This window comes from Culicoides brevitarsis, chromosome 2 (genome assembly GCF_036172545.1).
Source record: "Culicoides brevitarsis isolate CSIRO-B50_1 chromosome 2, AGI_CSIRO_Cbre_v1, whole genome shotgun sequence".
NCBI lineage: Eukaryota > Metazoa > Arthropoda > Insecta > Diptera > Ceratopogonidae > Culicoides > Culicoides brevitarsis.
Genome location: NC_087086.1, coordinates 42,465,317 through 42,486,968, shown reverse-complemented (window position 1 = coordinate 42,486,968; position 21,652 = coordinate 42,465,317). Strand labels below are relative to the sequence as shown.

The following is a 21,652-nucleotide window of genomic DNA, read 5'->3' as shown; positions in this document are numbered from 1 at the left end:
ATTTCCTGTTGCATTTACAATTAACTATTCATAACCATTGAAGTTGTAAAATAAAATCAATTGTGGTCTATTGAATGACAATTTTCCATCCGTAATTGCAATTTAATGAGATTTTTCCAATTACGATAAAAATCTGTATTGCATGAAAATCGAGTGTATCAAAATTGAATTTTACTTCCGTAATATTTTCAGTACAGTATTCAAGACAACAAAAAAATTTAGTAAGCATGAAAATTAAATTATTTTTCATTATAAGGCATAATTGGAACAAACCAAACAGAAAAACTTTTGGTATATAATATAATCATTGACCATCAATTTCTTGTGCAAAGTCACGTTTCAGTTATTAATCATCAAAAAAAAAAATTCAATTCAAATTGGAAACAATGGAAATTCTTTAACAATTCTCAAGGAAATCAGAGATGTTTTTCGGATTTTAGGCTTTTACTTACCGTTTGCATCACATGGTGTGGACGCTTTTGACATTTTGGCGCCCTTGTTATTTTGTTTATTATATCATTTATTATAATGTTGCTTGTCTACATAATATTCCATTCAATAGATTTTTTTCTGTATTCTTCTCTTGTATTTTTTATTAAATTTTCATATTATTTTCTTTTCATGATTGCCGCTCGTACATCTCCTACAACTGTAATTTTAGATGCTTTCGCTGTGATTATCATTAATAATATTAAGTTGAAATATGAAGAAGAATTATTGATCATTTTCGTAACACTTTTATACAGTTCTTCATATATGTAGCAATATATATTTTACACGATTTTCACTTGTTCACTCATTCGTAGTGTTATTTATAATAATAATTATTATGATATTTTTTTAATTTTTATTGTGTGCTAAATTGATTATCAATTTTAACGGTTATTAAACATATCTGCACTACTCAACGCTATGTTTTTCCTCTATGTATATTTAAATATTTGAGTGAATAATAATGAACTTTTTTTTTGTTGTATGATTGAAAAATTAATTTTTGGCCTCAATTTGTGTGTGTGTTTTTTCTTTTGTTTAATTATTTCATTGAATAATAATTAAACTTTTCACTTTTTTTGTCATCATTTGTCCCATCTCAATCTGCTTTGCTGAAAATAATCAAGAAAAAAAACATTCATTAATTTCAATTATTATATGAGACATACAGAAAATTATTATGAGGATGCATATTAAAATGTTAAGTAAAGGTAATTTATAATAATTAATTTCTTTATGCAAGAAGTTTTTCTTCTTCATCTTCAAAAAAAGAAGCAAATTAGTGCAGTTAAGGAGAAAATAATAAAACGTCTTTTATGAAAAATAATTATAATTAAGCTAAAAAGAGAGTTTCAGAATTTTTAGTGTGAAAAAATTATTAAATTGACGTAATATAATAAGTTTTTCCTTCTTTTTCCATAAAAAAAAATCCAATTTGCATTATGTTTTGTTGTACAATGTTTCACGTAACTATCGTCATTTATAGCATTTTATTGAAATCTTTATACGATAAGATCCTAATCCTATTTTAGCAATTCCCTTTTTCGCATTGTTTGTAAACATCATCGTTCCATTCCGTGTACGTGATGTTGCCCTGTCATAGACAGACAAACAAAAGCACTTTTATTCATACATTTTGATATCAATATTGAGCCCAGAATTGCTTTTGCATTTGTCGTACGTTTCGTGTGTGTGAGAACCGGACAAACTGCAGAAAAAATAGGTCATGTAGAAAAAAATCAGTGCAAAGTCTCCTAAAAATAGCCAAAAGGCATAAAAATGTGTGAATTAGATTTTCGCTTCTTTCCTATCTCGTGTGTCTTTCTCGCTTCAAGTCTATCTGTACTTTTTCGAGATGCATCTCGAGAATAGAATAACAACTTTTTAAAAATACACACATAGATATTTTACTACAGGAGCCGTAATATTTTCTTGCTGCAATGCCATTCTTTCATAAAATGACATACAATGCATTTTCCCATTATTTTATATCATTTTTATCGTTCGTTTGCTCCTCTTCTTCTTGTACAACTCCGCCTCATAATAATTTCGCGTAATCGCCAGTTTCTATCCGATTATGTCTTTTGCGTTGTGCTGCAACGGCGAAGATAGATGAACGGTACGAAAAAAAATATACAAAACAAAGAAAAAATTTAATTTTCTGAATTTTTTATTATACTCGCATACAACGACGACGACCGTTGCATTAAAAAATTGAGAATATAAAAAGTTTTTTTTTCCTATTCTATGAACGAACGTATGTGTTCCTCAGGGAATTTGAAAAGTATAACCTTTTGTGTCATACGGATATTTTTTTTTCATTCAACAAAACGGGCAAGGATGTCATATGATCGCTTTTCGAAAAGAATGGAAAAGTCGAAAAAAAAGCATTTTATCAATACCCTTGTTAAACTTTGGATGACACTTTTGTTTGATTGTTTACTCATAAAATATACCAAAACAAGGAAAAAAATAGTGAGACGAATGTATTATTTTTTTGTGCAAAAATGACCTCGTTTGATATGGAAAAGTTTATAAATATTTTTTTTATCTTTTGTATTATATTGTTTATTATTTTATTTTATGAAACACTCTTCCATATCTTTTTTCTACATTTTTACATATACCTAACGACGACGTCGCGAAATGGTCTCTGCCTTGAAGGTGTGCTTTTCTAACAGAATTTATAATAATTAAAAAAGTTTTTTCCCTTCTGCCTTGTAAAAATGAAAATAAATATATAAGACAAAAGAATACATTTTTTTTTTATTTGGAAAAATTCATTTTATTTCTCAGAACCTCGCTCAGAGTAATCGAGAAAAACGAACCAAAACAAATAAATAACGAGTTGCAATCAACTTCCTTTTGCTTCATTATCAATTATTCAAATACCATTTTTTGCTCCGACTGAACGTTCTCTGCTTGTGACGTGTTCATTCGGTTGCTATGCATATCAATCTTCAGTTCCACGAAAAAAAAAGAGGAAAAGATAGATTTAAATTCGAACTCAGTCAGCATCGAATTACATTTTATCGAATGAAATAATTGAACAAAAGGATTGTAATTCAAAAAAATGCAATAAATATTGAATTTCCATTGAATTTCTGTCAAAATGTTAAAACAACGTCTAATTGAGCATGTTTCTTGAGCTTAATTCAATTTGTTTTGTCACAAAGGAAGTTCGTTCGATCACTCGTTGTGTCTATACAACTAACTAACACAATATAACTTGAAAATTTCCTTCTCGCCTATAAAATAAAAGTTTTGCAGGTTGTGTGCAAAAGGTAATGATGTCAATGAAACACCCTTACACACATATATACACACTCATATATTTTCGAGTGAAAACATTTTAAGAAGCAGTAAAAAAGAAATTGATGTATTAATATTTAATTTATAGTGAACGAATGTACCTGCAAGTTACGTGGTACAAGAAGACAGAATTCGCATTACTTTTGATTTTCGCCTTTCGAAAAGACTCTACAAACGTCATTAGTAGGCTCAAACAGGTTGAAACGGAAAGAAGCGAAAAAAAAATGTGTGACGTTCATTTTCACTTTAATAATAGCAAAGCAGCAGAAGGAGTTATTTTCGCATAAAGAGAAAAAGTAACATAATTGAAATACTGGCAAGAAAAAAATTATTTTTTTTATTACGAGGCGTGTTACATTTTTCATACAAACAGCAAGTAGGTATATAAAAAGTCACTTTTGTATGCATTGCAGACGATGAAAACGACGTCGACGAAAACGCACAGGCACAACGATGACGACGTGTGAAAAATTTATGACTGTTACCGTGAGCAGTTGGTATTCTGAATGGGATTTTAAATGTTTTCCATTTTTTTCTAATACTCTTTTTACTGTCATGAGACATGTATGAGCACATAAAGATTATGCGTCAAAATTGTTAATTTATTTTTTGTTATTTTAGGCTTTTTTTCTGTCATTTTTAAGGATTTTACAGCAAATTTTCAATTTGGAAACATTGTACACAAATACCATAAAACACCTGAGTAAAAAAAATAACGTTATCCAATTTTGCCTATCAAAGCAATTTCCCATTTTCACACTGAACGCATGCTATATCCATAACTGCATTATGATTTTTCCACTTTTTTAATGGGATTATGTGTGAATTTTTTTTAACTTTGTTTAAACCGAAGCACTCTTTGGTTAAAAAAATATTTTTATCATGAATATGAGATATTTTTCGTTTTTTATGTTGAAAAAAACTTTTTATATGTAAAAATTTAAAAACACTTCTTACTTTATTTTTTCAAATTTTTTATCCTGAAATTTTGTCTATTAATTTTTTTTTTTTTTTTTTGATAAATTTTATAGATATTTAATATTGAGATAACGGCACACTACACAATTTATTTTTGTAATATGTTTAAACATGATTATTTATTTTTATTATTTTTATACAAAATATTTTTTCTTGCTATTTACGTTTATTTTCTTTTTACAGAAAATAACTAATTGTAAGCACTTGATAAATATTTGCATTTGTTGAGTTTATTATCTATGTAAGATAGAAGAAGGTAACTTTCGAATGTTGCTTTAACTGAGCTTGAAGAACCATTGATGTGTTCTTTCAGTCTCCAACGGAAAACTATATACAATATATTTTATTTTTTTTACGAAAATTTTTTATTTGAGTAAAATTAATATTTTTAAAGTTATTAATTTTCACTTTTTTTTATGATGATTGAAAAGGACAAGCACTGTAATTTTATTTTTTCTGATTTTTTTTTTTAATACTTATTATGTATGTTTTTCACATACACGCACACACACACATAGTTAGTACTTTTGGACAAGTTAGTGTTGTTTTTTTTGTAGTGGATGTATATAATATAATAATTATTATTATGATGATAATACAAAGGATACGTGCTAATCCATACGAATACTCTCCGGCTACTGAAACGAAGGATCGTGTAATAGGAGTCTTGATTTTGGAAGCAATGCCGTCTCGCGGAAACGAAAATGAACTAAAAGGATATACAGAAGAGTGGGAGTGCGCATGAAAAATGTTGGGGAACGACAATTTAACAGATGATTGTACGAGAAATATGTGAGACGGAATATTGAAAAGTAAAATACCGGGCGTTTTCATCATGTCGGAAAATTTAAGGGGAAATGAGAGGAGAAATAGCGAATTTTCCTCCATCATTCTACGAAACTCAACAAATTGGAATAATGTATTTATTGACCTTTGTTAAGATTAAATTGCTGTGATTTTTTCGCTCCATTAAGCATTCAACAATTATCTTCTCATCAAAATCGTGTTCATTCCATATACCTAAAATAAGGAAAAAATGTGTTTATGGAAATTGAATGAACCTCATTATTATGAAAATTTATTTTAAAAAATTGAATTTTCATTCTTGTCTTTAAATAAAAATAATTATAAATAACTATAGAGAAAAATTTTAACAGAAAAAGTTAAAAATGTGTACTTCTCTTTTCATATGCAAATATTCAGCTTCAAGGAAAATCATTTTCAACCGTCAAAAACGGTTTTTTCTACTCATATTTTCGCTATTCGACACTATTTTCTCATTTTCACTACTTTCGCTTTTCCAAAGGAAATTTTTCCGTAACATCTGAAATCCACAAATGGATTTCGTGTATCGTCACGAGCCTCAGTCAATCCAAAAAACCAAAACAACAAAAAGAAAACGAAGGATTTATCGCCTTTTTATTAATGATCATCAGGGAAATATAATCCTGTCGTCGTGTTTTGTTTTCGTTCTCGACAATAGTTGCTGTGATCGTGCCTGCAAAAGACAATGGAAGAAGAAACAAGAGTAAGTATCAGTTTTTTTCTTAAATTCGAATGACTCACAAAAATTTTTATCCCATTTTTGTAGAGTGCTTCGGAGCTGAGTACAGATGAAGATGAAGTAGAGCCAAAGTTCAAATATTGTCGCATGATGAACCATTTGCAGAAGATCGTCAGTGAAGATGCCATAAGTTGTATAAATGTCGCGTCGAGAGTAAGTTTTCTTATCAAATGATTGTTTTTGTAGTTTTTTTACACTACTTTCTATTCTTGTTTTTATTTTTCAGTTTATGTGTATTGGAACATTATGGGGCAGAATATACTTGTTGGATCATCAAGGCAACGAAGTAGAAACAAGTACATCCTTTCCGAATCACATGATCTCCATAAACAGCATTTCCGTCGATAGCAAGGGTGAATTTATCGCTTCGTGCTCCGACGATGGCATGATTCACATAAATGGATTGTACACAAACGACTCAAATCAACATTTGAATCTCGGAGTAGCGATAAAATATGTCGAACTTGATCCTTTTCATTACAAAGCAGGGAGCGGGCGAAGATTCATATTGGGCGACAAACATCTAACGTTGTTCGAAAAGTCATTTTTAAAAAGTCTCAAAAGTACAGTTTTGAGTGAAAGCGAAGGCGATGTAGCTGCCATTAAATGGAATAATAACTTCGTTGCATGGGCAAGTAGCAATCTCGGCGTACGTGTTTACGACTTGAACGAAAGATGTTCTTTGGGACTTTTGAAATGGGAAGAACCAACAAAGGGAACACTCTCGAATTATCGATGTAACTTACGATGGTGCAATTCTACGACGTTACTCATTGGATGGGTTGATACGATACGGATTTGTTTCATTCGAAAACGCAATTCTGTGGAAGTTTCGACACGAAATGTGCCTGGATTTATAGTTGATCCAAGTAAGAATTTGAATTTATTTTCCAAAATTTTTTTTTAAATTTCCTCTTTTTACAGTTTCATCTTTCAAGACTGATTTTATCGTTTGCGGACTCGCGCCAATGGAATCTTTGGGATCACATCAACTCGTCGTTTTGGGATACACGAAGAAACAACCGGGAGAAAAAGCAAGTCGACCTGTTTTGTGTGCCCTCGAATACAAGTCGAATGATTATACGGAAATCTGTATTGACACACTTTCCATCAAAGGATACGAAAATTACTCTCATATGGATTACCATTTGGATTATCTGGAAGAAGAGAATCAGTATTTCATTGTGAGTCCAAAGGATATCGTTGTTGCGAGTCTTTACGAAGCTGATGATCGAGTACAATGGCTCATTGAACATGGGTAAGTTTTTCCTAAAAAATTAAAATTTTCATTCATTTAAGGGAAAAAAAGAAAAATTGTTAAAATTTTCGTTTTTTCCGTAATTTTTTCATTGAGACGAATGAATTTGATAATATCAAAAAAATTTCCATTCGCTAATTCATTGTAAACAAACCACAATTTTGCTGCCGAAAATTTGCAAAAATCGCCGAAACAAAAGCAATGCAAAAATGTCAAAGTTGATACGGAATATTCTTCAAGTCTTCATAAACTTATTGCACACGAAACTTACCTTAATTATCGCATTTTCATGCGGTTTACTCGTCAGTCATTTGACTTCTCGCTACAATTCCGGGTGTGTCGAAAATCAAAAACTGCACGACAATTCTTACTTTGTCGTTGTTTTAGTTTTATCCGCTCCAAACAATTTAGAAAGACGAAATGCGATACGTGAAACATGGCTTAATTTGCGCCCTCGAATCATCAATAATTCCTTTTACAATAACGAAGTGATTTTACTTCCTCGAAAAGACACTGATGGAAAAATTGAACCGGAGAGTGTTGAGACTCAACGATTGTTGTTGCAAAAGTACAAACAATGGTTGCAAATGGAAACGAAAAACATCAAAGTTGGAGATTACAAAGTGCGACACTATTTTGCCATTGGAACAAAAAATTTGGATGCGACAACACGAAAAGCTGTAAAAGACGAACAAGCGGTATTCAATGATTTACTTTTGTTGCCGGATCTCGTTGATTCTTATGAAAACTTGACAAATAAATTGTTACAAAGTTTTGTTCAAGTAGAAACGCAACTCGATTACAATTACCTCTTGAAATGTGACGATGATACATATGTTAAGCTTGATATCTTGTCTCAAGATCTCCTCGATTATCATCAAGCTGTTGAAAAGAGAGTTTATCCTCATGGAGTTGATAATAAAGATGCATCTCACAACCAATGGGGACTTTATTGGGGATATTTCAATGGAAGAGCTCAAATAAAAACAGCTGGAAAATGGAAAGAAACTTCTTTTAACTTGTGTGATCGATATTTACCTTATGCATTAGGCGGTAAGATCCATTTTGACAAAAAAATTCGTTTGAAATTCACAATTTTCAATCATTTTAGGAGGATATGTAATTTCCCGAAATTTGGTTTCATACCTTGCTAAACATCATGACACTTTGAACACTTACTTGAGTGAAGATATCACAGTTGGAACATGGCTTGCGCCCTTTAAACATATCCACAGAAGACATGATGTTCGTTTTGACACGGGATACAAGCCTCGAATTTGTCGTAATTATCATCTCGTGTTACACAAAAGAGATCCAAATGACATGAAACAAATTTACAAAAACGATTATTGCGCGAATGAAGATACGACGTCACTACCAAAAGAATATTTCTATGATTGGACCGCTGCTCCATCGAAATGCTGTGATACTAAAGCATAATTACATCTTAATTGTCCATTTTTTAGCTCGAAATACATTCAAAAGAAAATTCATATTTAATATATTGCATTTTCATTCAATTTTTTATAATTTTTTTTTTCAATATTTTTGAATAAATCTGAACTTTTTCATTTTTTTTTTTTTAGAAAATTTGAAGAAGCAATGCAAGTGATAACACAATACGGCGGAAAATATACAACAACGAGCGTTGCACGTCTTTATTTGGATCATTTATTGTCACAACAGAAGTTTGATGAAGCGGCAAAGCTCTGTCTTCGAACATTCGGAAACGACAAAAAGTTATGGGAAGAAGAAGTTTTCAAATTCGTCAAAGTAAAACAACTTCGAGCTGTTAGTGCATTCCTTCCGCGCACAAATGACTGCAAATTATCGCCGCACGTTTACGAGATGGTTTTGTACGAATATCTTCAGTTAGATCCTGTTGGCTTTTTGAACATCCTGAAAGAATGGCAATCAAGTTTATATAATTCTGCTGCAGTCATTAACGCTATTCACGATCATTTTGATCGAAAGTATCAGAATATCTTGTTAGAGGCATTGGCAATATTGTATTCGCATGAAAAGGAATACGATAAAGCAGTTGCAATGTATTTAAAGTAAGTATGATAAATTAACATTTTATAGATTTTTAATAATTTTTCATGTTAAAACAGGCTTCAACACAAAGACGTATTTGAATTAATTCGAAAACACGACTTATACGGTGTCATTAAAAATATGATCCTTAAGTTGATACAATTAGATAGTGATAAAGCCATTACCTTATTTCTCGAAAGAGACAAAATTCCGCCTGAAATCGTCGTTGAACAGCTTGAACAAAGTCCTGAGTATTTATACATGGTAAGAAAAAAATCAAAATTTGTAAATTTTTGATTTTAAATAATTCATAAATTTTCTTTTTAGTTTCTTGATGCTTTTGACAAAGTTGATTCATCCGGAAAATTTCATTGGAAAATGGTTGGATTATATGCCAAATTCGCTCCTGACAAATTACTGCCATTCCTGAAACGCTCAAATAGTTATCCGATACAACAGGCATACGATATTTGCAAAGCGAGATCTTTTTATCCTGAAATGGTTTATCTGCTTGGGCGTATGGGAAGTACAAAAGAAGCGTTAACAATCATTTTGCATAAAGTAAGTTTTGTAATTTTAAACAAAAAAGCACGTGTTAATTTACATTTTTTTTTCTTTAGTTGAACGATATAAATTTTGCGATAGAATTTTGTAAAGAACACAACGATATCGATCTATGGACAGATCTCATTGACACTTCAATCGATGATCCGGAGCGTATGACGATTTTACTTGACAATATTGTAGGTTACGTGAATCCCATTTTGCTTGTGAATAAAATAAAAGAAGGCAAACATTTGCCTGGATTGAAATCCGCCTTAATTAAAATGTTGTCGCAATATAATTTGCAAGTAAGTTTTCGAAATTTCATGTAAAAAAAGAAAATTTTAAAGAAATTTTGTTTTAATAGGTTTCCGTTCAAGAAGGCTGTAACAAAATTCTTGTCACAGATTACTTCAATTTGCACGAAAGAACTGTTAAATTACAACAACAAGCCATTTATGTCAGTATGGACAACTCGTGTCGTCTTTGTGGGCGTGATATTATCAGCAAAGGTAAAAAATTCAAGTTTTAACTTTAACTTTAACTAAAATTTCATATTTTTTTTTTTTTAGATTTTGTTCGAGGTGATATTGTCGTATTCAATTGTCGACATTTTGTGCATGAAACTTGTATGCCTTCTAAAATGGATGAATATGATCATTGTATTGTATGCAAATCCGAAAGGAATTCGACAATGAAAGCAGGACTTAAGCAGTAACGATAGTTCCAAAAATAACTGAAATTTACAAATACCTATATTTATAAGCTGAATTTATTAAACGAATTATGCGTCGTATTTTTTAAATATTTTTTGCAGAGTTGTTCGTTATTTTTATGAAAACGATTATTAGTTAAGTAATAAAAACAAAAAATCTTTAAAAGAAATTTGTTTATTGTGTAAAATTGTATCCTGAGAGTAAATGCATGAATTTCATTATTTTTACTTGATGTAACTCAAAGCCTCTTCAACATCTAATTTTGATCCCAAATATACAGGCACACGTTGGTGAATTTTTTCAGGTACAACATCAAGAATATCTTCTTTTCCCGTGCTTGCTTTTCCGCCAGCTTGGGTTACAATAAAAGCCATTGGATTGCCTTCGTACAACAAACGCAATTTTCCATTGGGAGAAGCTTTCGTTGCTGGATAGATGAAAATTCCTCCGTACTTGATTGTACGATGAACATCAGCAACCATTGAACCAACATAACGAGCTCCGTAAGGTTTTCCTTTTGCAGGATCTTTTTTAGCATCAACGTACGCTTTAACATGAGGCTCCCATTGTGCACAATATCCCTCATTGATCGAATAGATATTGCCTCGTTCAGGAATTCGCATATCAACGTCAGTCAAAATAAACTCTCCGATACTTGGATCGTACATGAACCCATTTACGCCATTACCCAAACTCAAAACGAGCATCGTTGCTGATCCATAGAGTGCATAACCGCCAGCTACCATATTCTTTCCGGGTTGCAAATAGTCGCTGGGTTGAGGAGTTTCTCCTTGTTTGCGGTAAATGGCGAAAATAGAACCAATTGATGCGAGACAATCGATGTTTGAACTTCCATCCAATGGATCGAAACAAACGATATATTTGCCTGAATTGGCAGACTCGACTTCAATAACTGTCTCATTTTCTTCCGAAACCATATAGCAAACGGTAAAACTCGACGAAAGCATGTTGATGAAAAGTTCATTTGTGAGAACATCTAATTTTTTGACACTTTCTCCTTGAACATTTGTATCGCCTGAAATTCCGTGCAATTTAGCAATTCCAGCTTTACGAACCGCAGATTGACACGCTTTTACTGCTGTTTGTATGCAATTCAAGAGTTGCGAAAGATCTCCCGTGGCATTTTTGAATTTTCGTTGTTCTTGCAGCACAAAACGCGTCAATGTCATGCAATTACTGTCGAATCCGGGACCCGTTTGAGACATTGTATCTGTAAAAGACAAAAATCATTAATATCAAAAAATTAAAATTTGAAGAATAAAACACACAAAAAAATCGTTAACATTTCTTTACTATTCTTATCAACCAACTGCACATAAAAATTCATGATAATAAACTTTGATCTCTCCCTTGACGTTTTTCAAAATTGATAATAAAATCGGATTATGATTATTTTTGAAAAAGATACGGGTGACATAGGAAAACAAACAAATAAAAAAATCATGTAGCAGAGTTCGATCTTGATTCGACCTTGAACTCGACTTTCATGATAATTAACACAAAAAGGGGCTCTTTTTACAACAAGAGCTGTTAAGAAGCAACAAGTAGCAACAACTATGTAAAACAAATATTTCATTAATTGTAACGTAAAGTGTTATCTTTGCACTAAGCAACAAACTATTAGAAACAAAATTACTTTCACTTCTAAAGTTTATTGTACTTACTATTTGCCGACATTCTTTTTACGTAATATTCCTTCAAGGTTTTCAGTTTAAAAAGAAATTTACTAATTATTAACTATTTAAAGTAATAAATGACCCCTTGATAAATTTCTTACCTGTTTTGACAATTCAGAAATAAAAAAAATGCTAACGTAGCAAGTCTTTTGAAAAAAAAACTAAAGAAGATGATCTTTTTTAGTTGTCGTCCCAACACAGACTGACTTTTCTATGAACGTTTTTGTTTAAAAATAATATTTTGAAGTTGTATTTCGTATTGTGAAAGTGATAAAGAAACATATGGGTTTCATATGTGTGTCTACACATGTCAATTATGCGATAATAGACCGGCTTTGAACATTTATTTGTGTTGGTAATTTACAAAAATACACAAACAGAAAAACAACAACTTGAAATTCCTTCAAAATATTTTGCTTTAGAAAAGGATTTCATTCAATCAGTCACGTTGTTCTTATTTCTTATCAATTCTTCTTTAGATTTGCAATAAAAAAATTTGATAGACTTGTTTTCCTTCATAAAATTTAATAGCTCTTACGTGTTTGGGGGTTTGGCAAATAAACAACTTTTAACGTTCTTTGAATAAATTGAAAAGAATGAACAGAAATTTTATTTTAAAACAACTTATGAATATTCGTAAGAAGCTTCGCACAGCTTTGCAAGAAGTCCTGTCATTTGCAGGAGTGAATTCAATCCGTCGATGATTTTCATGTGCGCTTCTCCAATATCCCGAATGTAAATGAGTTTCAATTTTTCAGGCATTTTCATGCGTTTGCAAACACGAAGAACGTTTCCGATGATATCTTCCGCTGCATATCCAAGTTGAAATAATTTCGCCATGATCTTGTACGCCTTATGAATGTCTCCTTTTACGCAATGTTCCAACATTTCTTGTACAATTAATGGATGAGGCTCATCACAAACTTTGAAAACATTTTCGCTGTTGACAAATCCAAAGCCATTGTGTGTGGATTGAAGATTGTTCAATGCTTGTCTCATATCGCCTTGAGCTGTAAATACAATGGCTTCCAATCCGCTTTCATCGTACTTGACATTTTCTTTTTGACAAACTTCGATACATTTCGCGAGCAATTGTGCATCTGATAGTTTTGTGTAACGTAACATCGCACAACGCGATTGAATTGGCTCGATAATTTTCTCGGATGAATTACAGGCAAGAGCAAAACGAGTCGTGTTGCTGTAAATTTCCATTGTTCGACGAAGTGCTTGTTGGGCTTGTTCTGTCATCGAATCAGCTTCATCGAGAATGATAATCTTGTGTCGACCTTTAGGAAGGGTAATCTTCTGTTGGGCAAAACTCTTGATCTTGTTACGAACGACATCTATTCCGCGCTCATTTGAGGCATTCATTTCCAAAACAGCTTCATCGAAACAATCGCCAAGCAAGATACGTGCGAGACAAAGGATTGTTGTTGTTTTTCCAACACCCGGAGGACCCTAAAAGAAAAATGTTTAGAGATATTCTCGAAATAAGAGTCAAAATACTTACAGCAATTATAATATTTGGAGCATTTCCCTGTTTTGCGAATACTGAAAGGCGTTGAACTGTTTCGACATTGCCGACAATTTCATCAAATGTTGTTGGTCGATATTTCTCAACCCATGGAAGATTACTTTTTCTTTCCGCAGATGTCCCAACGTTAGGGGTTGTATCCATTTCATTATCCGGCATTGTTAATTGTGTTATTTAGCTATTTTTTACGAGTTTTTGTTTTAATTTTTTTGGCGGAAATTCAAGTATCGTTGTCGAAATGGATGTCGATTTGAAGTTCGGAGACATACAAAATTATGACAGATGTCAGTTCGCCAATGTTTACCAACACACGTTTTGCACATCGAAAATTCACGTTTTAAATTAATCTTTTTATCTTCATTCCTAATGAAAAAGAAGATGCAAATTCCATCAAAGAGCTCAGAAGAAGACAACACATCAGCTCCGACAACAGGCCTGCTGAAATGGATCGAAGATTACAAAAACAAAATAAGACCTGAGGAAGAGCTTCAAGCTGAAGTTGACGAATATCTGAAGGAATTTGATGCAAAAGCTGAAACAGGAGACAATCAAGCAGATGACGATGAATGGACTGTGGTTGGAAAGAACGGAAAACAAGCAGGTTTCAAACAAAAAGAGTCTGTAGTATCAAAACTTGAAGCAAAACTACTGAAAGATCGTGAGAAACTGATGCCTACTTTTTATGCGAATCAAGCACGAGAATATAAAAAACAACATTTGATCAAGCTGAAGAAGAAATTTGCTGAAGATAAGTCAAAAATTGAGCATATAAAGAAACATCGAAGATTCAAACCTTTTTAAAGTTCATCCATTAGAATAAAACACTCGATTTAAAGTTTATTTAAATTAATTTTTTTTCGTAAGAAATAATGCCATTTAACAAGTAAAAAATAATAAAATGGTGAGAATTAACAATTAAAGGGGAAAAGTCTTGAATAGATTGGCAGTGCTGTGTTTTTTTTTCTGTCTAACTCGAAGTTGCTCTTATCTTTAAATTATTATTTCTTTTTTTGTATGTTTTTTCATTTCTTTCTTTAAGTGTCCTACAAACTAAATGTCTCTCTATAAATTAACGTTTTTTTTTTATTGTACTTCACACACAAAATATGTCTCAAAACTACACGGCGAATCGTTCCATTTCAGACCTTTTCCATCACGATTCCATAATTCGAGACAATTTTCTTCTTCGCCATTCTCGTATCGGAAATTGTTGGGTTCTCCCGCATTCCAATTAGTGAAAGTGATTGGGCGTCCTGTTGCCATCCAGAAAAAGTTTCCTTCATCTGCTAAATCAGTGCCTGAAGTCCAAAAATGTTCATTGCCATAGCCTAAAACAAAGAGATTTGTCATTGAAATGCATCAACGTGAAAAAAAAGTTCAAAGTTACCATAATCTTTAATGTATTTCTCGAGGCGATCATTCTCTTCTTGGCTGAAATTGAAACGAAAAACTCATATCAGAAAACAAGAAAAAAACAAGAATTTCAAGTTCAGATCTAATATCATAAATTATTACAATTATTACATTACAAGACGTGCTAAAAATAAATTACCTCGAAATACTTGCAAGATGCATCCCGTGATATCTGCAATATTGTGAGGCTCTAAACCAGTTTGCCTAACGAGAAAAAAATTAAATAAAAATAATGTTAACAGAGTCCTACTAAATAAATATTAAGAATAAAAAAGTTGAGTTGAAGCAGTTTACCTTGAAGAATATTCCTAAATAATAACGTTTATCGCCAATTTTCGTCAACGGCATTGTCCATCGATTGGGCGGCACTGTTGTATCATCCACGCAGTTTAAGCAGTCTAGAATGATAGATAACAGGTAAATGACACAAACAAACGAGGAAACAATAAAACTGGAAAACACATCATTCATGTGTGTATTTTCATGCGCGTCAGACAAAAATTTTATAGTTTTATTTTTTTCTCTTTTCGCATTGATGTATATGAACCGTTTGATGGCATTGAAGAAGTAAAAGGATTTTTAACGGTGCGAGACGTCTTCTTCTTATTTTTATTATTGCTCATAAAAGCCATAAAGTTTTATAATCTATTTTTGAATATTTTTATTGGAGGACCTGTTCTTATTTATTTTTTCCTTATTTTCGTTTCCTCAAGCATTCTCATACGAAATCTCACGAAAGGTTAAAAATTTCATAAAATCTTACTTCCTTTACTAATTAGAGATTTTCGTATCGAATTTCTCACACAAAGTTCATAAATATAAACTTCTAATGAGATAACATCACGGAGTGACATTAATGGCTAACATTTGCGTGTAAAGTAGATCAATAAGCATAATTTATATTGGAAAAAAGTAATCTTTATCGGTCCATCGACCAATTCAGCATCGTTAGATTAAAATTTTTCAACCAGTTTATTGGGCTGGGATGTTTGTATTATTATTTTTTTTTTGTTTTTACCAAAAAGGACCGATATTGTAACCTTGATCTTCAAAATCATGAATAAAATATGAGTGTTGTGTGTAAGAAATGGTATTCGATGAAAGATGATGATCAAATTTGTAAAAATGTCTCGAATTCCATTAATAACGACGAGTCTTAAACTTAGACACCAAATAAACTCATTTATCAACACGAAAGTTCAAGGTTGTGATATAGACGACGCGACATGATACAAAGCACGTATGTAAAGAACCCGTCGTCTCCATCGTAACTTTCGTTTTCATGTTTTCAATAAAAATTGTGTCAGGGTGTAATTAATAGCGATTCGCCTTTTTTTTATTATTATCTCATATCTCTCCTTTTATAATATAACGCAGGTAATTGGTAATGCGTTACATTGAACCAGTTGCTTTCGTTCAAGCATCGGTTGGCGCAAAGATAATTAAAGTGTCATGTCACTCGATATCCATGATTCACATACAAAAAGCATTGTGAGAGAGAAATTCTAGACCAAGGCTCGTGGATTAAGTGACAACAAAACTTGTTTGCTCGACTCAAATAAAAGAAGAAAACAACTTTAGCGTTCATTTTGAATTTAAAATAAAAATTTTCAATGGCGCAGTTGGTAGGTACATTTCAATTGTAGCTAAATAAAGCAACTTCTTGATATTATTTGATATTTAAAGTTTTTTTTTGGTCGAGAGTGAAAGTGAATAATGTTGCATAGAGACAAAAATGTGTGGCGTAAAAACATTCCTCGTGTAAAAACTGTAGTAGGTTTCGCCAAAAATAGATGAAAGTTCGATAAGGGCGATTCAAACAAAAAAGTCCTTTAGCTATTAAGAGATGCTTCAGACTTTTTTTTTTAATTTAAAATTTTTTAAAGAAATTTTTCACTATACCTAATTACACTCACAAGCAATTACAAATATTTCATGTAAGTAGACAGATATCTTTAAAGACTTTGTCATGCTTCATTAAATTACTCTTTTTTTTCCTTTTGTTGGTACAAGCGATGTACGGAACATTACACAATCATTTTTTGCTAACAGATTTGAACTTGATTTCGGCTTTAATTATAATATTTTTATAAATTTTTTATATACATAACGTATCCAAAATCGAAAAATTTTACTCAAATTATCTTTCTTCTCCAAACTCGCGTTAATTGATACACAACAAAATCAAAACTTTTGAATTTTAATATATTTATTATTAAAAAAAAATATTTATAACGATATTAAATTATTTTTTTAACGGGGATGTTGGTATGTTGCTCAAACACAGACAAATGATCTGATTTTTTTCAATGTCTATTTTTTTTAAAGATTCAAACATTTTTTTTTATTTTCATTGAATTTTTGCGTACCTAATGGGCCTGATGATAATTTATCTGGTCGTGTTACTGTATAAGCAGTTGTCACTGTTTGCAGGTAATACGCAAGGGTGAAAGCGAATTGTAGACTCAATTTTGTTGATATAAGCATGATTCTCCGTTTATTTGTATTCTTTGAGTTTTTAAATATTATTTTTTTAAATTTCTTCGCGACACTTTTAAAACGATATTTTGTAACACAAACTAGACACTTGAGGACCGTACATTAATATTTATTATTTTTTTCCTTTTAATTTTCGTATAAATGTATAATTTAAAAATTATTAAATTAAAGAAATGTTGCATATATGCGACTACGATTACGTATTAATGTGTTGATGCCGCCGACGAGACCAGTAATAAGCAACTGAAATATTAAAAAGTGAATCGATGATGATTTTTTTAAGATTTTTCATTCCGTACATACAGCGAATCGTTGTCCCGCGAGACATGTACCCGACGTTACACGCGAACACGATCCGAACATATAGTATACGCACATCTCATGCAAAAGACCTGCTCTTTTTCTTACGTGTTTCGCCTAGCCATGAATGTTATGGGGATGTATGTTGTATGCGATGGCAATGCAGAAACACAACAACAACAATAACCAGCAAGCAGAGTACCAAACTATTACAACAACAACGAGCCAACAGGTTTATTATACTTTTTTTTTCGTTGATCGACTCGTGTCTTTGTTTATTTTGTGTCTCAATATCGGATCAGACATGTACGTTAATGATAACAAAGGGGGAGTTTATCTTTCATTGTCATTCGCATTTGCAAGAGAATCGTATTAATCATCTGTTCGCAGCTACTGATCATCCCCTGAAACATGTTTATTTTGAATCTTTTTATTTTTTTCGAATTCAATTCCCCTCTCGCATATTAGTTATTGATTATGAATTGCCACATTCCAATCGAATTCTGATCTGATCGATTTTATATTAATACATGTTTAAGAAAATCGAATCTTGTCACGTTGTCAGACCATTAAACAGCAACAACACAGAGTTTTTATTTGAATGTTTGTAAAATATTTTTTAACTTATCCATAATGTATTAAAATTTATTACATTACGCTCATGACACACATATGCGAGTTTTTTTTTTGGATTGGATCGGAGTTGCTTGTAATATAATTGCATTGCTGTAAGTGATGCATAAATGGAAAAAACGTTTCATTTTAATAATAATAATCGAGTTAAGCCGAGTCTCCAACAAAGGTCCTCTCGAGTAATTGCTCTCATTTTTCATGTACGAACAATCGCACATTTTAATCTGCAAATAAGATGAACGAGAAAAAATTCACATAGTTCGATGTGTCGCGCTCATAAGCATTTTTCTTTATGAATTATGTAACATAATAAATTTATAAACATTGTTTGTTGTTATGTTTATATCGCATACCAGAGTTGCTCGTTGCAGACTTGTGTCAATAACGTCTCTTTGTCTCGTTGAGAACATGTGTGGGAGCAAAAAAATGAGCAACCTGTTCAATGCGATCAAATTCCAATCAAGTATGTTACACAAAAAAGGCTTATGGAGGTCCATTATAAGCAATTATGTGCTTGAAACATCCGTATAAGGTGTATTTTTATCATCATCAACTCTCATTACCGTCTTCAAAAACAACAAAAAAAAGAGTCGATTACCAAACTATTTATTAAATTTAATATTTAAAGAAAAAACTTTCAAAAAAACGATTGTATGTGTGTAAGAGATGACACGCTCATTTAGTCACACAGAGTATCCGGAAAACATAAAGAATCACTTTGCCGAAAACAAAACGCAAATCAATCAAATTAATCGAAATCTCGTTTTAGTTTTTGCTTTAAACATCGTTTACCTGCCGAATACCTATTTTATCGAGTTTCGATAGAACAAGAAAATTCGAAGAATGAATAAAAAACTGTTAGGTCAAAAACCGCTTAATTTTTTTTAAGTCGTTGGTTTAAACTCGTAAATTTACAGTTGAAGGACGTCTTCTTATATTAAGTAACTTCTTTTTTTCTCTTGCTTGCGTGTGTTCAATAAATATTCGATCTGATCTGATCGAAAAAAAAAAATACTTAAATGGTGCGGCGAAAATTATTTAAACATTTTATCACAATGACTTGACTTTCATTTTGTGTTAATTTTAATAAATATTGCTTGTAAATATAATTTGGTATTTTTTATGAGAGTAAGTAATAATAATGTGCGACATGCATTCCAATACAATCGACACTTATCAAAAAAAAACAAGTACCTCGATTGGCAACAAAAAAACTATTAACTATAGAATTAAAAGTTGCCAAATAGGGCTTTAGTGTAATTATTTAGCGTTTGTCAAAGCCAATTAGCCATATTTGTAGGACATCTTACAAACGTCGTAACCTCATCTTTTATTTGCCGTTTATATAAATAAACATCCATCGTGAAATTCGAGCAGCAATGTAAAAAATGTGTATCTAATCAAGCATCTGCGTTTTCAGATGGTCAAGTGAAATCACGAGATGAGAATCGCCGTGTAAATTAAAAGATTTTAGTTGCACAAGTTTCGTGTCCCTGAGCTGCAAAAAAATAATGATTGGTCTTAATGCTTTTTTTTTTGTCTTATTAACTGTTGTGTGTTAAACTATAATATGTGATTAGCGCGAATGAACTAAATTTTCTTAAATTCCTCCTTCACAAGTTATCCAAAAAAAAAAAACAACACGCAGCTTGACCTCATCATCTATTTCGATGTTTTGCTCATCATCGTTGTTACTTTTTTTTCGTGTATAATAATACGACGGGAGTCAAGTAGTAATAGAGTAATACAAACTAGTTACTCCTCATCATCATGTTATGTCTCGCTCTTAACATGTGATGTGTCATAAAAACATTCGATATGTCTGTATTAGAGTTCATATTTATTCATCGTATTTTTTTTCGTTACTTTGAGAAAGCCTTGTCAAGGTCGACGGTTTATTTAATACAGTTTTGCGTATTTCTACATCAATTAATATCTCTCGTGATAGTTTTTGGTTAAAATATGCACAAAACGTCGGCTCAAAGGTCAAAAACTTACCTCTATAAGAATTACTTGGAGTATCCAAAATGTTGTCGATGTTTTCAGAGCCAACACTTTGCAACGTCTCCGGATCCGTGTCGTCGTCTTTTCCTCCTTTTGCGATCAACAAAGTCTTTGTCTCTTCGGAAATTCCGGGTATTTGAATTATCTCATCTACAGATGGGGCTTGATGCTGCGGTCTTCGATTCGGGAAAAGCTTTCGTTCTAAATAATTTGTGATGATCTGTTGTGTTATCCGATTTTGTCTTTGTATTTCACGAACATCGTGAACTGCATTGGAAGAAAAGGAATGAAAAAAAACGGAATTAACATATTTTTTTTATATTTGGTAAAGATGCTATAAACTAAATGATAATCTCCATGCAGACAAATTTTACTATAAATAAATTAATTTCACACAAATGCGATTGTCGTTTTAGATATGGACAAAAATCCATATATTTATATGGAAAAAGTAACGAAACCGCACCAAAAAGGGGAAATAATACTTCGTTAACGCTGTGATAAGAAAAACATATGTATTTAGCTACACAGCTACTTTTGCGTAATCTTTTGTGCTTCAACTCATCAAGGATGACGATGATGACAAAACGCATGAATGCAGAAATTCGCATCAATAAAGCATTCAAGCGATTTATTCGTGTCAACAGTTGTAATTTCATGTCATTCATCATATTTACCATCAATAAATTTAATTTCGTCAGATGTTAATTACATCTTGCCCAACACACATCTTTACAAATCAATAATAAATAATAGCAGCAACAATTGAACTGATTACATCAAATGTGTGAAACAATGCAATGATAGATGTTCTTTCAAAGAAAAAGAAAAAAAAAATGAATGTTGCAAAATTTAAGGGTTCTATTGTTTTATAACATGTAATGATGGGCTCACATAGCATAACGTTAATTTCAATATTCATAATGAGCAAAAAAAAACCTTTGTTTAGAACAAGGTTGTCCATTCTAAATAGACTTTTACATACTTTCGTATATTTGTTTCGTATTACATCACAATCCAACATAATATAAGTCTTCGTTACGTTACGCTAATTGATAGTTATGTTATTTTCTACCTTTTACATAAAAAAATGCGAGACAGCAGTCACAACAAACTCACAAAAATAAAAATTTTGTTCGAAATTGTCTTTCTTCAGTGTTGCTTCGTCGTCGC

At 31.7% G+C, this 21,652-nt stretch overlaps 7 protein-coding genes across 8 annotated transcripts in view; 3 read left to right on the top strand and 4 right to left on the bottom strand.

Annotated features, from left to right (window-relative positions):
- Positions 1-4,756, bottom strand: part of LOC134832764 (sodium channel protein 60E) — a 40,702-nt gene extending 35,946 nt beyond the window's left edge. Inside the window, 2 exon segments of the mRNA XM_063846903.1 lie at positions 453-1,095; positions 4,252-4,756. Coding sequence (XP_063702973.1) covers positions 453-486 — 34 coding nt within the window. The 5' untranslated portion in view covers positions 487-1,095; positions 4,252-4,756.
- Positions 4,757-5,661: 905 nt separating this feature from the next.
- On the top strand, positions 5,662-10,544 carry LOC134828366 (vacuolar protein sorting-associated protein 41 homolog). The gene is made up of 10 exons (XM_063841312.1): positions 5,662-5,809; positions 5,873-5,998; positions 6,072-6,714; positions 6,770-7,103; positions 8,690-9,160; positions 9,218-9,404; positions 9,468-9,701; positions 9,761-9,991; positions 10,051-10,195; positions 10,256-10,544. The coding sequence occupies exons 1-10, from the start codon at positions 5,792-5,794 to the stop codon at positions 10,399-10,401; spliced, it is 2,535 nt and encodes an 844-aa protein (XP_063697382.1). The 5' UTR covers positions 5,662-5,791; the 3' UTR covers positions 10,402-10,544.
- Positions 7,256-8,577, top strand: LOC134831148 (beta-1,3-galactosyltransferase 6). The gene is made up of 2 exons (XM_063844805.1): positions 7,256-8,156; positions 8,215-8,577. Exons 1-2 carry the CDS (start codon positions 7,313-7,315, stop codon positions 8,541-8,543), a joined length of 1,173 nt encoding a protein of 390 aa, XP_063700875.1. The 5' UTR covers positions 7,256-7,312; the 3' UTR covers positions 8,544-8,577.
- Positions 10,545-10,557: 13 nt separating the features above from the next.
- On the bottom strand, positions 10,558-12,333 carry LOC134828367 (fructose-1,6-bisphosphatase 1). Of its 2 annotated transcripts, XM_063841313.1 has the most exons (3): positions 12,198-12,283; positions 12,085-12,115; positions 10,558-11,630 (listed from the first exon to the last, which is right to left on the bottom strand). In XM_063841313.1, the coding sequence occupies exons 2-3, from the start codon at positions 12,095-12,097 to the stop codon at positions 10,624-10,626; spliced, it is 1,020 nt and encodes a 339-aa protein (XP_063697383.1). In that variant the 5' UTR covers positions 12,098-12,115; positions 12,198-12,283; the 3' UTR covers positions 10,558-10,623. The 2 variants fall into 2 exon arrangements, with proteins under 2 accessions (XP_063697383.1, XP_063697386.1); XM_063841316.1 differs by lacking the exon at positions 12,085-12,115 and having other exon boundaries at positions 12,198-12,333.
- Positions 12,334-12,612: 279 nt separating this feature from the next.
- LOC134829857 (replication factor C subunit 2) lies at positions 12,613-13,883 on the bottom strand. Its single transcript, XM_063843140.1, has 2 exons — positions 13,607-13,883; positions 12,613-13,554 (listed from the first exon to the last, which is right to left on the bottom strand). Exons 1-2 carry the CDS (start codon positions 13,787-13,789, stop codon positions 12,721-12,723), a joined length of 1,017 nt encoding a protein of 338 aa, XP_063699210.1. The 5' UTR covers positions 13,790-13,883; the 3' UTR covers positions 12,613-12,720.
- Positions 13,884-14,008: 125 nt separating this feature from the next.
- LOC134829201 (ribosomal RNA-processing protein 7 homolog A) lies at positions 14,009-14,431 on the top strand. Its single transcript, XM_063842198.1, has one exon. The coding sequence runs from the start codon at positions 14,009-14,011 to the stop codon at positions 14,429-14,431; it is 423 nt and encodes a 140-aa protein (XP_063698268.1).
- Positions 14,432-14,692: 261 nt separating this feature from the next.
- LOC134829199 (uncharacterized) lies at positions 14,693-21,150 on the bottom strand. Its single transcript, XM_063842197.1, has 6 exons — positions 21,015-21,150; positions 20,474-20,746; positions 15,338-15,441; positions 15,183-15,247; positions 15,018-15,061; positions 14,693-14,958 (listed from the first exon to the last, which is right to left on the bottom strand). Exons 1-6 carry the CDS (start codon positions 21,148-21,150, stop codon positions 14,714-14,716), a joined length of 867 nt encoding a protein of 288 aa, XP_063698267.1. The 3' UTR covers positions 14,693-14,713.
- Positions 21,151-21,652: the final 502 nt, after the last annotated feature.

Excerpts from the sequence above, each read along its gene's own strand:
- LOC134828366 (XM_063841312.1), top strand. Across the intron at positions 7,104-8,689 it reads CAATGGCTCATTGAACATGG|AAAATTTGAAGAAGCAATGC; the intron begins GTAAGTTTTTCC and ends TTTTTTTTTTAG. Across the intron at positions 9,702-9,760 it reads TAACAATCATTTTGCATAAA|TTGAACGATATAAATTTTGC; the intron begins GTAAGTTTTGTA and ends TTTTTTCTTTAG.
- LOC134829201 (XM_063842198.1), top strand. The coding sequence starts at position 14,009 with ATGCAAATTCCATCAAAGAGCTCAGAAGAAGACAACACATCAGCTCCG.
- LOC134831148 (XM_063844805.1), top strand. The coding sequence starts at position 7,313 with ATGTCAAAGTTGATACGGAATATTCTTCAAGTCTTCATAAACTTATTG. Across the intron at positions 8,157-8,214 it reads TTTACCTTATGCATTAGGCG|GAGGATATGTAATTTCCCGA; the intron begins GTAAGATCCATT and ends CAATCATTTTAG.
- LOC134829199 (XM_063842197.1), bottom strand. The coding sequence starts at position 21,150 with ATGATGAATGACATGAAATTACAACTGTTGACACGAATAAATCGCTTG. Across the intron at positions 20,747-21,014 it reads GCACAAAAGATTACGCAAAA|TTCACGATGTTCGTGAAATA; the intron begins GTAGCTGTGTAG and ends CTTCCAATGCAG. Across the intron at positions 14,959-15,017 it reads GAAATACATTAAAGATTATG|GCTATGGCAATGAACATTTT; the intron begins GTAACTTTGAAC and ends TCTTTGTTTTAG.
- LOC134829857 (XM_063843140.1), bottom strand. The coding sequence starts at position 13,789 with ATGCCGGATAATGAAATGGATACAACCCCTAACGTTGGGACATCTGCG. Across the intron at positions 13,555-13,606 it reads CTCCAAATATTATAATTGCT|GGTCCTCCGGGTGTTGGAAA; the intron begins GTAAGTATTTTG and ends TTTTTCTTTTAG.